A 13,042-nucleotide genomic window follows, 5' to 3' on the forward strand; every position below is an offset into this window, starting at 1 on the left:
CAGTTGGGGAAGTTTGTAGAAAAGGATGCATGATATGTGCCTGTGCACAGGTACAGGAAGATGAGGGACTCAAATAAAGAGATGGAGAAGGCTGAGTGTGGGAGGTGGATCTCCTGGTGCCAGCAGGGAAGGGAAGGCAGAGTTCCAGGATGGTGCTTGGCTCTGGGGCCATGTGTGGGTCACTAGAATGCCTGTAACTCAATTTCCCTTGTAGTCCCACCCTCTTCCTTGTCTGTTAGATGGGTAAAACACAAGGATGTTTTGAGGCAGGGTGAATTAAATGTTTGTAAGGGAGTCTGGATGCTTTCCAGCAGATGTTTGGAACTGGATTCTGTTCTTGCCTCTCTGGCAAAGGGTGGCAGCGGGAGCTCCTTGATTTAACCCCAGTTTCAGATTGAATGACTGATTTTAGCTGCTGTGGCACATCTGTTTTTAGCCAGGTGAGTGATACAAAATGGGTCATTGTGGCAGCCCTTGCTTTGCTTATATGACATTTGTCATCTCTGTCACCATCCAGAGCTATTTCAGGCACACAGGAGGTCCTGGATAATGGCATTTTGTCCCCAGCAACACCGAGGCCATGAGCCTTTGGGCAGTGCCACCTCTGCCCATTCTCAGCGAGACTCTGCTCCTCTGCAGTGAGATTTGAAGTTTGTTGGTGCAGTTCTCCACGGACACAGAGCTGTAACAGCACAGCATCTGGAGAGTTGTTCTTAGCCCGTTCCTTGGGGTTTGTGTCTTGTAGGGACCTCATGGAGTCGAGTCTCAGGTTCTTGCTGCAGGGTGTGTACCCCCTGTACCCTCTTCCCTCAGGATCTCAGAGCACTGAAGTGCAGCTGGAGGTTCATTAGGTGCAGCACAACCTGGGAGAAGGGCTGGAGGACCAGGGGTGTCTCTCTGGCTCCCGCGCGCTCTCCAAGCCGTGGCCTCGTATCGGCTCCTCTGACTCTCCTATTCCATTCCAGAAATGCAGCCCTGGAACCTATTTCCGTCAAGCTAAGGAGACCCAGGGGACAGCTGCCCGTGTGCCGGCGGGCATGGATTGTTCTGGGCAATTAGAGCTGCTGCAGGACTTGATTGCAGAGATCACCGGGCCCGGGGCTCGCTCTGCTCTGCTCTGCTCTGCTCTGACGAGGCAGCTTTTCTGTCCCCTAAAAGCGCAGCGAGCAGCGCGTGCCCTGCGGCCGGGACAGGGCAGCTCCCGTGGCCTGCTTGGCTCTCTGTGTCACTGCTGTCTTCAGCTGATTTCCATAGTGAGAGGCAGCCCTGCAGTACCTGGTGTTGCAGGGAACTGGGAGATGAGGGAGACCTTGCGGGAGAGGAGCTGCTCGTGCCCAGAGGAGTGATGAGCTGCCTCCCGGAGTGGTTTGGTCTGTGTCCCATTTTCTTGTAGGGACCCCAGTGCCTCTCCCTGGTTCTGGTCCTGGCTGTGTGGGTGTATTATCCATTTGGGAGAAATGTCTCTGGGAGTTTATCCAATGCCAGCCACTCTGCTGTAGAAGACCCTTAATGGTACTGGTCTGCCTTCTTTTCCTTCCTCTTCTCATCCCCTTCTCTGCTGCGGGTCCTGCAGTGGCACAGCAGCCCCTGATGCTGAAGAAAGAAGTGTCTGTGTTTCTGAGTTGTTCATTTGTTGGTTGGGGTTTGGTTTGGTATTTTTTTGCAGGAACCTTGTCTTCCCTGTTGGTGGTGTTGGGTAATGTGTACTGGAAATCTGGTGGGGACCAGGGAAGCTCTCAACCAAGACAGCAGGTAAAGGAGCACTCCTAGAGTCCTCACATGGTTTATAACCTGATGTGAACATGGCAGAGCTTTGCTTTCATCAATACTTATATTATTAATGCCAGAGAAGGAATTAATGAGAAATCGTCTATGGAGTCATGTTTAATTTGTCCTGCTGTGGAAAGCTGTTTTTTCTGGAGAGCATTAGTCATTCTTACATCCCCCTTGGTAGAGTAAGTGTTGAGTAACATGTTCGTGATTTGCAGGAGCATTTTGAAGTCCAGCAGTAGCCACGGTGCTTTTTGGCAAGTGTTGGGGATGCTCTTTGCCATGTCACGGCTGGTGAGCAAGCCCTGAGATTAATGTGATTGAATGACTGTTTTAATTTCAGCCCTGACGGAGCAAAATTAGTTACAATGATATGTGTGTGTTGAATAAAATTGTAGTTTTATTAGCTATAATTGCTGAAGAAGACTTTTTAAAGCCTTGACTGCTGGGGGGAAAAAATTGCTAGCACTGGAATTTGTGCTTGCACAGTGTGGCATTGATTGTTATCACGGTGCACAGTGTGTCAGCCACCACGGCACACTGGGAACTGCTCAGCCAGGGAGCCCTCCCTGTGCCTGCAGCCCCCTGGGAGCATGACCCAAATCATGCCTGGTCTGCAGAGGAGGTGAATCCCTCAGCAGGCAGCTGGGAACCAGGGCTACCTCACGGGGCTGGAGTAGTGCTTCCAGCCTGGAGGTCCCCTTTGCTCCCTGGAGCGTTGGCCAGGGTGGGATGAGTGTGGTGGGGTGGTGGAACAGGGAGCAACCACGCCCTGGGTTGGAGTGCTGTGCTCTGGTGTGCTGGGACACAGTGCTGGAGGCACCTGGGTGATGATCAGGGCTGCCTGGGGGTGCCTTTGGGCAGGGGACAGAGCCACGTGGGGAGGACAGAGGTGGGCATGACAGAAAGAGGAGGAGAGGTTCAAGTGTTTATTTCTCTGTTTAATTCTGTTGTAGTCAAGCCCAGAGGCCTGGTGTAGGAGAGCCATTTCAGACTGTCTGGCATGCAATAGGCATTTGTCTTAATTTATGTGGGGGGAGGTTGTAAATCTGCAGGAGCGCGTTGCCAGCGCTTAGATTTCACACGCGCATTTAAAATAACAACACCTGACAGTTTACTAGCAGCTAAGAGGTTTTTCTGCTTCAGAAAGCAAAATATTGGAGGAGTTGTGCAGTGTGGATAAATAATTTGAGGAATTAGACCTGAATATCCAGCACAATTTTCTTGGGAGACCAGAAGAAGTGATAGATCTGTAAAGTTCACAAGTCGGGGATCGAGGGAGTAGAAGCACAGCCCAACCGTGTGGGGTTGAATGTCATCCTTTGGTAATTCCTTCCCCCCCTGGACCCGACTGGAATTGCCCGTGTTCCATTGCCTGTGTAATTCCATTTCTCTGCCCTAATTCTTCTTTACATTGGAGGGATGGAGAACATAGTGCCAAATCTGCTGGGAGCATTGGAAACAACAACCCCTCCATCCTGGGGGGACACTCAGGGAGAGTGCAGGAGCATCTTGGCGTCTTCTGTGTGTGTCAGAAACTCAGGGTTTGGATCAGGAAAAACCTCCCTGGGCTGGATGAGGAGTGTGAGGCATAAAGTGTGTGTCCACTCGGTGTAGTTATGGTAGTTCCATTGTGGAGGTTTTTCTCCATTCAAATGGAGAAAACAGAACGTGGAGATGTGGAATGGTGGCTGGTGTTGCTCCTGTGCACAGAGGCCCCTTGTACATGAGTGTTGGGTTCACAAGGTGTGTGTCCATGGAGCATCTTTTGGGTCTGCCGGGTCCATGTGCACATCATGCAGTTGGAGAAATACAAGATGAGGTGTAAAGTTTTCCAGAAAAACATCCTGGTTTGGTCACTCAAGCTTTTGGTGGCAGCACCATCCTCCAGAATGTTCTGGAACCACTGCTTGGCTCTGCAGGGGACTCAGCCTGTTCATTACAGTGAGAGCAGCCATGGACTGTGCTGGGTCTGAGCAGCTCCCGCTGCCCCGTGGAACAGAGGAGTTGAAAATCCCAAAGAGGAAAGTGGGAGCTGTGACTGGAGAATGCTGTGTGTTCCTGGGCTAGATCACTTGCATTAAATTCAGAGCCTTTCTGAGCACAATTAATAGTCATTTTATTTAGGTCACCCTGGTTTTGTTGCTTTAAATGTATGCCTCCATTAAAGTGGAAGAAAATCAAATACATTTATCTCCGTGGAGCCTTTTGTGAAGTGGTTGGGCATATTTTAAATAACCCTGAGAACTGTTAGGATTATTAAAGCCTTTGGCTCCTCCAGGTTTTTTTTCTATCCTCCTATTCTCCCCTATTCCTCCTTCCAGGCAGTGAGTAATGAAGTGGTAGAGCCCTTCCTTTTCTCAGAGCCCCAAGTGGATTGGAAAAAAAAAGAAGTTAAATAAACTGAAGCCCATTAGTTGGGCTTTATATAAGAAACTGGGTCTGCATTGGCTGTATGTATGGGCTGTGCTGGGACAGGGGAGTCTGTGGGGCTGAAGTGTCCATTTGTAACCGGTGTTCGCTGCGAGGGCTTTGTTTTCTTCTTTTTATTTACAAGTGCTAAGACTGTTCATTTTGTAGCACACTCTCACTTCATGGCCAGAATTAGTCCAGATTAAGCAGCTCCTTTAAAGCCTCCATATCAAACCTTACTACATCTAAAACAGGTTGAGGTTTTGGGTTGCCAGCTGGCTCCCGAGTGTGCTGGGTGGAGGTGGCTCAGCCTCCCACACCTGCACTGGGGAATCCAGGGCTTTGCTGGGGGCTGGTTCTGCTGTGCCCCGGGGATGGGCTGGCTGGCAGCACGTGGGGTAAAGGCCAAGGTTTGTAGGCGGCAGTTCTGTCTTCCAGTCTCGCTTCTATCCCTGGAAAAACCTCCCTTTTCTTTTGTAAGCAAGATGTGAGCTGCGTGTTTTGAGCTGAGACCCAGAAAACTTGCAGTTGAGCATCTTTAAAATTCTGGGCGAGCAGGTTGGAGGAGGGGGTTAACTTGGGCAGCCACAGCTCCTGAATGCACTTGAGTTTCGGCTGTGGGTTGTTTTTTTTCCCTTCCCCTGAAACAGGGATCAATTTGCTTACTACAGGGTTTACTGCCGGTTACCTTGACTGTGTCCCTTATTTCTCCTTGATGAAAACTTGAACAAGCCGCTTGTGTTTGCTTCACAGAGAACCGTGAGAAACGGGCTGTGTGTGTGAGGCAGTGTGGTTTGCTCATTCTATTCAGCCCTTTGTATATTCAAATTCTTCTAGTTTGAGTTCTTGCTGTTCTGCCAGATTTCCATACCATTGATGGGTTTTCTGCATTAATAAGTTTCTTCCCCCCCCTCCCTCCCATACCCTCGCCACCTTTTTGCGACTGGTGAAAAGTTTTTCTAAGCACGCCGCCCTCTCCATATTGATTTTTCTTCTCCTGCTTGTCTAACCAGCTCTTAGATGTTTTATTTTGCAAAGCGTTAATAGAATTTTCCTTTTGCCGCTGCACTTTATCTATTCAGGAGGTTTCAAGAAGTCTCATTGTGTCACCGGACTATGGAGGAAAGAGGCTATTCTTCTGCTACAATGGCTGCCCTAAAAAATAACGCAGGGTGGGGTAAGCTCAGAAAGGGCAGAGACGGAGATAAAATGTTCTGACCTTAGGAAAGAGAAAAGATAACCAATTAGACATTGTTGAAAGGGCACCAGCTGGCTCAAAGAACACCCCACTGATTATTTTTTCTTCAAGGCACACACGGGCCATGTCTGAACTCGGCTGCAGAGCAGCTTCCCCCGTGCAGGTTTGATCTGTGGACTGGCAGGGCTGACCCTTTTGCAGGGGGCTGCTGCCCGGGCCTGATCCCAGGAGTAGGGGTCAGTGCCGGAGGGGCGAAGCGCCTGCTCCGGGATTCCTGTGCTCCTCGGGGTCCCAGCCAGCACACTGGAAACCTGCTGGGTTAGCCCATGCAGGGTTAGTCCATGCAGCCTGTGCTTGTTACTGCTAATAGGGATCTATTTGCATAAAAAAGATCTCTGCCAAGATCATCATTCCAGCGAAGGGGGCCTTGGTACACATGGCACAAAGTGGTGTCTGCCCAGAGGACGTGTGTCCCTGGGGGAGCGTTCTACAGGTGGGAGAAGGGAATGGAACTGCAGATGCCAGTGCAGCCAGGAGCTGCACTCAGAGCTCCCCACCCTTCAGTGCTCAGTCCTGGTGCCAGGACCAGTCCCTCCTCTGCCCTGGCAGCCCTTGGAGGAGCAGGATGTGGCTGCATAAGAGGTTCAAGTTGTGCTGCTGCAGCTGAGCCCAAGGGGTTGGGAGACCTTGGGCTGAGACACAGCCATGCTACCGTGAGGGCAGAGTCACAGCCTCATCTGAGAAGGCTTCTCCCCCTGACACCAACACACAGCCTTTTTGCAAGTCCCCAGTAATGTCCTCTCAGGAGGAGGTGTTGTTTTGGCAGGACAGCCCTTTCAGTGTGGGTCCAGCCTGGAGAGCCTACACACAGCATCAGCCTCTTGGTCAGGGGACATGGGACCTCCCTTGGCTGCTGGGTCTCTGCTCCTGGTCATCCAGGAGCTCTCTGGGCTCTGGGATGGGATTTGAGGCAGAAAAGTTACATGGGAAGAGTCCCAGGTTAAACCTTTTGCAGCAGTGATGGAGTGGGGACAGGGGGTGGGTGGCACACGCCGGGTCCAGGCGCGGGAGCTGCGATGCCCCGGGAAACAGCAGGAGGTGCAACATGTAATTTTTGGTTCCAGTGAGGCCAAGACCTGTGAGAATGAAAAATAAAGATTGCTGAGCAAATGTAGCCGTGGAGCAGAGATAAGCAGCGGTGGCAGGGTGAAGGGCAGCACAGTCCTTATCTCCCTCCTGGGATTGCTCATCCTGGTGAGTTTTCCTCCTCAGAGGGAAGACAGACAGAGGGACAAACGGCTCCGTGCTTAATGCGCTTTGGATTTTTCAGTGCATCAGCGTCTTTAGGTCTCAGTCATGATGGGGATCTGGAGATCTGCTGTTCTGCACCCCCTCAGTCCATCACTAACACTCTTTGAAAGTCATTCTGACTGAAAAGTTAAGAACAAGTTAACCAGAGACAGGTTTTCAGATGAATTTTAGGCATCATGTAAGGTTTTGCTGCGCTGTATCTTTTCACTATTTCCTGGAAAATATTTCTGTCCTGTAGTTAAGAGAAGTTCAGACTTTGTTTTTACCACCTTCCCAAACTCCCTCTGCCCAGCCAAGGCTGAGATGGTAATTTTGCACAGTCGTAGGCTGAATGTTTGTCCCCTGCCTAAGAGGATGGTTGGGGGGACAGGTGGACCCTTTGGTGGCACTGTGTGAAGTGAGCAGAGTGTGTAACTGCATTGTAATTCACTTGGCTAAAACAAATGATTTATAGAAAGCCAGAATATAAACACAAGTAAGTACCTAAAAATTACTGGTGGGGGAAAAAAAAATCAAAAAACCCCAAACAAGCAAACAAAAAATCCCAAGCCCGTCCCCCAGGCAAGGAGTGGAGACTTGTAAAGGATAAAACCTTTTCCTTAAAGATCTTCTCCCTTCCTGCAACACCTTCTACAGTTGAATGGTTACAGGTTTTCATCAGCATTGAGTTTACAACAGGGAGTTGCAAGTCTGTAATTTCTTCTCGGAGCTTGCCCAGGACGTGTCTGGTGGTGCGTGGGACCCACCTGCCCCCCCTCCTGCAGCCTCAGAGCAGCAGCCCAAAGTGTGATAATGCTGGGAAATCAACCCCAGCGCAACATCCTCCTGCAATAAGTGTAAAATTTTAGGTGTGGCTGCCCAGATTAAATGGAGGTGGAATAAATCATGCAAATCCTAATGAAAGTTGAAAGCAATTTGGTTGCACTTCAATACGTTTCATCAGTCATCTCTCTTCTGAAGTGGAAATGCCGAGCCTGATGCGAATTAAACTTTCTCCCTCCTCCCTCTCCCCTCTTTCCTCCAGCTTTTCAAAAGTCCTTTTGAAAACCTCTGAATACCTTCCTTGGCTGACCAGATTTTACCCTGCTCGTACCTCTTTCTAACCTCCTAACTCTCAGCCAAGACAGTGACTCTGTTTTGGAGAAGTCATGAGCTTGATTTGTATCCACGGTTCCTCTCTTGGCCCTTCCTTATCTCCCTACAAAAGGGAAATGAGGCACAGCCAGGGATTGGTGTGAGATGGAAGAACTGCTCAGCTATTTGACTTTTTAGGGTGGACACTTTTAGTGTTCACTTTTCTGCTTTAGGATCAGGTGTCAGCCAGGATGGGGGGTGAAAGCACCAGGTTTCCAATATGAGGAACTGACTGGCTGAAATCAGGGAAATCTGCTCCATGGAGGCTGCTCCTGCCCGTGTCCCCCGTCCTGGTGTGTGTGTCGTGTGTTCCAGCCCTCAGTGGTGTGTTAAAGCACAAATCTCCCCTCTTTGTCTTGCAGGTAGAGGACGCCATGCTAATGTTTGACAAGACGACCAACAGGCATAGAGGTAAGAGAGAACAGCCAAAAGTCTGTGTCAGTGTGGTGATTTGGTGGCTAAATCCATGGTGCTAAATTCCTCTGTCCTGGAGGTTGCAGAGGAAGGATTTTTTTGTTAGAAATGGCTTTTCTGCTCAGTCCAATGACTTTGGGAGGACCATTGTCAGGCTCCCTGGAGAGAGTAAAGCCCATGGAGCTGGTTGTGCTGAGGCTGCTGGGAAGCAGTGGGTTTGTTCTGAGGTGGCTGGCATTAGTTAAGCTGGGCATAAGGCCAGTTAAGCTGAAACACCAGGAAATTAAGGTGATAACCCCTCTGCTGGGATTTCAGGCGTGCTGGAGTCCTGGAGCTGAGTGAGGACTGCTCGTCCTCCGGTGGTGTAGCTCAGAACAAGCAGGATCTCCAGGAATTTCCCTCCACATATTTCACGAGAGAGATGAGGTTTCATCATCGCTTGTACAGTTCTGTGAAAACGAGCTGAGGGTTATTTTCACTGTTATGGCCATTCCTTTCAGTGGAAATAAATGACTCTGCTCCGTCTCTCGGGGAGCCGTTCGCGTTCCCGCCGCAGCAGCCGCGGAGCTCCCGGCAGCCAGCACTGGCAGCACTGCATCCCCCTGGGAGCAGGGAGTGTGCCTGGGCTCTCACAGCTGCACCAGGAGCTGCTCTGGGGACAGGCTCCAGGACCCTGTTCCCCCCTCTCTGACCGAGGTAGATTTTCAGCGTGGTGTGTTTGGCTCCTGCCCCTGTGTGACGGCGCTGACGGCAGTGCCAGCTCTGCCCGTGGCCTCTCACACTCCGACCTCTTTAGGGGCTCTGGATTGATCTGGTGGCTCTCTGGGGCACGGATATGTTTGCTGCTTTGAGTGGTTTGGGGAGGCTGCCAGAGGGTGGGAAGGAGCCTGTGCCTGGCCAGGGAGCTGCCTCACCTTTGTGTCGGCACAGGGTCATGAGACCTGACTGACCTCCCAGTGCTGTCTGAGCCACTCACGGCTCTGAGATTTGCTGTAACAAGAAACTCGGTTTGTGTGGATGACTGAGTGAGCCAGAGAAGCCTCCGGGATAGCATTCCCTCCCTCCCAGGCACTGATCCCTCTCTGAAGTCAGGGATTGTAATACCCTGGAAAATGCAGCCACAGCGAGCAAAAGACTTGCTTAGGAAGATAAGCTCATTCGAGGCAGGGAAGGTGTGTGAACAGCCAGGGCCCATCTGTGTAAAAGGGATCTGTTCAAAACTTTTATATAGTTTGGAAAGTTCAACCCATGGCAACTTCCTTTTATATCCAGGGAATTTTCCACCCATCTGTGCAAAACCACCCTTAACCAGGCCATAAATACCCTTCTCCATTCAGGATCTTGGCACCTTGTTTATTGCATTTAAAAGCTGCCTGATATGGAGTTTTGGGGGGGGGACTCTAGTCCCAGCCAGGGACACACTCAGCAGGTTTGGCCTGAGACAGACAGGCACAGTCTCCATTTGCTGAAATGTCCCAAATCCCGGAGTTTGGTTCCCACTTGGCTGTGCCTGCCCAAGCCCTGTTCCAGCCCACTGGTGTTCTCCTAACACCTTGTGCCTGCCCTGACCAGGCTCCAGTGCTGGGGTGAGCAGGAGACTCTGCAGGGACATCAGAGCAGAGCAGTGGTGTGTGAGTCCTTCCTGTGCTTCCTGCAGGCAGGATGTTTGTCTCTCCCCACCTTCCCCAAGGTGACCCCTGCTCTGTCCCCCGCCAGTGGCTCTGTGCTGCCGTAAGCACTTCCCGAGGCGGGAGGGCACCGGGAATGTTGGTGTCTGTGCTCTGCTGGTGCTGAGCTCTGCTCTGACAGCCCTGGTTCAGCGTTTCTGTGCTCGGAGGGGAGGTTGGAGCAGTGTGCCAGGGACCCTGTGATCAGGTGTGAACCTGGGTAATGAGCCCCAGAGGACAGATTCCTCTTCCAGAAGCACCTTTTCACTGACTTACCTGGAGAAAAGGTCTGTAACTGCTGAAGTTGAGGGCTGCAGGTGTGGGGGGCACCTTACTTGCTGTGAAACCTTTTGGTTTTTCCACAAAGGTCTTTTTCCCCCCACTGTGTGTTGAAAATGAGAGGCAACATCATCTTTTTTTTTCCCCCCAGAAATTCTGTGGATTTATTTTGTTGGCTAATTTTTTTTTTATAGTCTGTTTTTCCTACATGAAAGCCATGACATTTTGATCCATGCTGGCATCCTGGTATAAGCTCCTGCATGAGAACTAAGGGGGGAGGGACTAAGAGCCCCAAAAGATCACAAGCAGGCTTCAGAATGCCCTTGGGTGGAGGTGATGTTACCCACACCCCCCATGCTCCACCAGAGTTAATACCTGGGTCTGTCCCACTTGCTTGAGCCTCCCTCCCCACTCCTGGCAAAGAAGGGAGTTCTCTGGCCCCCAGGAATCTCAGCTCTGTTTGGGAGGCTGTATCCCAGGGAACAGGCTTACCCATTGCTGGTTGAAGGACAATGCTGCTTATTTGCTGGGATTAGCCAGAATTCCTGTGAGTGGGTGAAGCCTGGACGGTGCTGAGGGGCAGAAAGGTCTGAGCTCGGAGTCTTTACCTCTGCCAAGTACAGGTGGAAAGAGGAATTGAGTGTAAAAGGCAGAGTAAGAGTCCTCTTGATCTTCACACTTGAATTTATCCAGTCTTTTCTGGCATTTTTTCCTGCTCTGCACAGGTAGCTACAGCTAATCAGGCTAATGAACTGGCTCAGGGCTGTGGTGATGAAGCGAGTTCTGCCGCCTCGATCTTCGATAAAATCAGCCCAGATTTTACAAATTGTGGCGTTCTGATTGTGTTGGAAGCACATTTAAAATGCTGTACTGTGCAGCAACAGTGTTAATGGCAATTCTTAAAACCACTTGTGGGTTGCAATCTGTATCTTCAAATTAGCCACGGGAAAGAGAAATGGCAGATAAAATATCCGCTGTGGTTTGCTGTCGTTAGTCTATGCCTGGAATAATCATCCTGGGCATGGGAGGGGAAAAGGATTAAAATTCACTGCTAGGAGGCGAGGGAGATTTCCTTGCAAGCAAATTGAGAGGGTTTGTTGACATAATTCTGGCACGTGTGTGTTGCTCCTGGTGTTTATTTGGGGAGTGTGTAACTTGCCTGCACACGCAGGACCAGCACTGGTTGGTGGAAATGCAGGGATTGAACCAGGCAGAGAGAGGGGTTTTCATAACTGCTCACCCTTGCTTGAAAACCCTACCCAAAATAAAATTTCATGCCTTGGATGGAACACTTTGCCTCTATGATGGACTTGATGATCTTCTCCAACCTTGACAATTTTATGATTCTATAACCTTAAAAATGCCTTCAGGCTGGCCGGGCTGTGCCTCTGCTGACATCTTTTTTAGTGTCTGTTCCTGGATGTTCTCAAAGGAAAATAAGAAAAATAAGAGCTGTTGTGTTTCATGCCGATCTGTTCAGCCATATTAAAGGCAGGGTGCAAAATCTGGGAGTATTTAACTGAAGGGGTGGTTAATTTTTGGAGTATTGTAGGTAAAGCAGTGCCTAGGATCACTGGGATATCTCCTTCCAAGGGTTCTCCTGGCTTGGCCACTGAGCTGTAATAGTGGGAATGCTAAGAACCTGCACTTGGAAGACAAGTATCCCCGAGTCAGTTTAGTAAAGATGCCATTTCTTCTTGGAAAGAAAGTGCTGATGATCCTCTGTTTCTGTACCCTGTACTGTACTTCTGCACTTCTCTGAAAACCACACGCAAAAGTTCTCCCAGCATTCTGGCAGATCACTTTCATCACTTTCTTCACTGCCTAAAATTTCATAGAGCTGAAAATTACTGGTCAATCTTGAAAGGATTCAGTAATTGGAAAGGAGAGAAAAAAAAAAAAAAGAGGGTGGTGTTATTTTGTTACCCTTGCAAAGTGCAGATAAAATCTGGAGTTCAGCATTAGTTATTGATCTTCGGGGGTGGAGAGAGCCTGGCAGGATGATGATGTCCTTCTAACTTCATTATGGAGGGGAGCTCCAGGGAGCATATCAATGTGCTGTGGAGCCGGGGCGGGTGCTGTGCCCTTGGGCCTGGCAGAGCCTGGGGGGTTGTGTCCAGCAAAGCAGGACACAGTGGGCTGCTTGAGGAGGAAGAGGAAGGAAAGGAGGGTTAGATCAAAGTCTGTGAACTTGAGGGGTGAAGGAGTGGGCTCAGCCCTTCCAGGCTGTTTGTTTTGTGGAAAGGAAAGTGGAGTGGAGCATCCCCTGATAAATCAGTTCAGCAGCTCTCCTTCCTCCCCTCTCTGCCACTGTTAAGCATAGAATGGTTTGGGTTGGAAGAGACTTCAGAGATAATCATGTTCCAAGCCCCTGTCATGGGCAGGGACACCTTCCACAGACCAGATTGCTCAGAGCTCCATCCAGCCTGACTTTTGAACACTTCCAGGGATGGGGCAGCCACAGCTTCTCCGGGCAACCTGTGCCAGGGCCTCACCCACAGGGGAAAATTTCCTCCCAATATCCCATCTAACACTGCCCTCTGGCAGCGGGAAGCCATTCCCCCTTGTCCAAAGTCCCTCTCCAACTCTCTTGGAGCCCCTTTAGGCACTGGAAGGGGCTTGGTTCCACATCTCAGTGGGGTGCTCTCGGTCCCAGCCCTGGCTGCTCCCCACCAGTGTCTGTTGTTGGTGTGTGCCTGCAGCCATCAACCACCCCAGAAGCTGTCCAGGACCTGCATCACCACAGCCCCATGTCTTAGACTTGCAAAAAGCCCAAGATTTTGAGTGATTGAATCCCCCAAGCTGTAATTGCAGGTATTGAGTGTAATACTATGTGTTTTTCAAAGCTGTCCAGCCC

At 50.3% G+C, this 13,042-nt stretch overlaps 1 protein-coding gene across 1 annotated transcript in view; it reads left to right on the forward strand.

Moving 5' to 3' along the window:
- Window positions 1-13,042, forward strand: part of MSI2 (musashi RNA binding protein 2) — a 217,323-nt gene that overhangs the window by 120,883 nt on the left and 83,398 nt on the right. The window contains exon 3 of the mRNA XM_029964650.1: window positions 8,188-8,236. Coding sequence (XP_029820510.1) covers window positions 8,188-8,236 — 49 coding nt within the window. The remainder of the gene's footprint in view (window positions 1-8,187; window positions 8,237-13,042) is intronic.

The sequence above is a fragment of the Manacus vitellinus genome, unplaced genomic scaffold, assembly GCF_001715985.3.
Source record: "Manacus vitellinus isolate BGI_N305 unplaced genomic scaffold, ASM171598v3 scaffold_76_pilon, whole genome shotgun sequence".
NCBI lineage: Eukaryota > Metazoa > Chordata > Aves > Passeriformes > Pipridae > Manacus > Manacus vitellinus.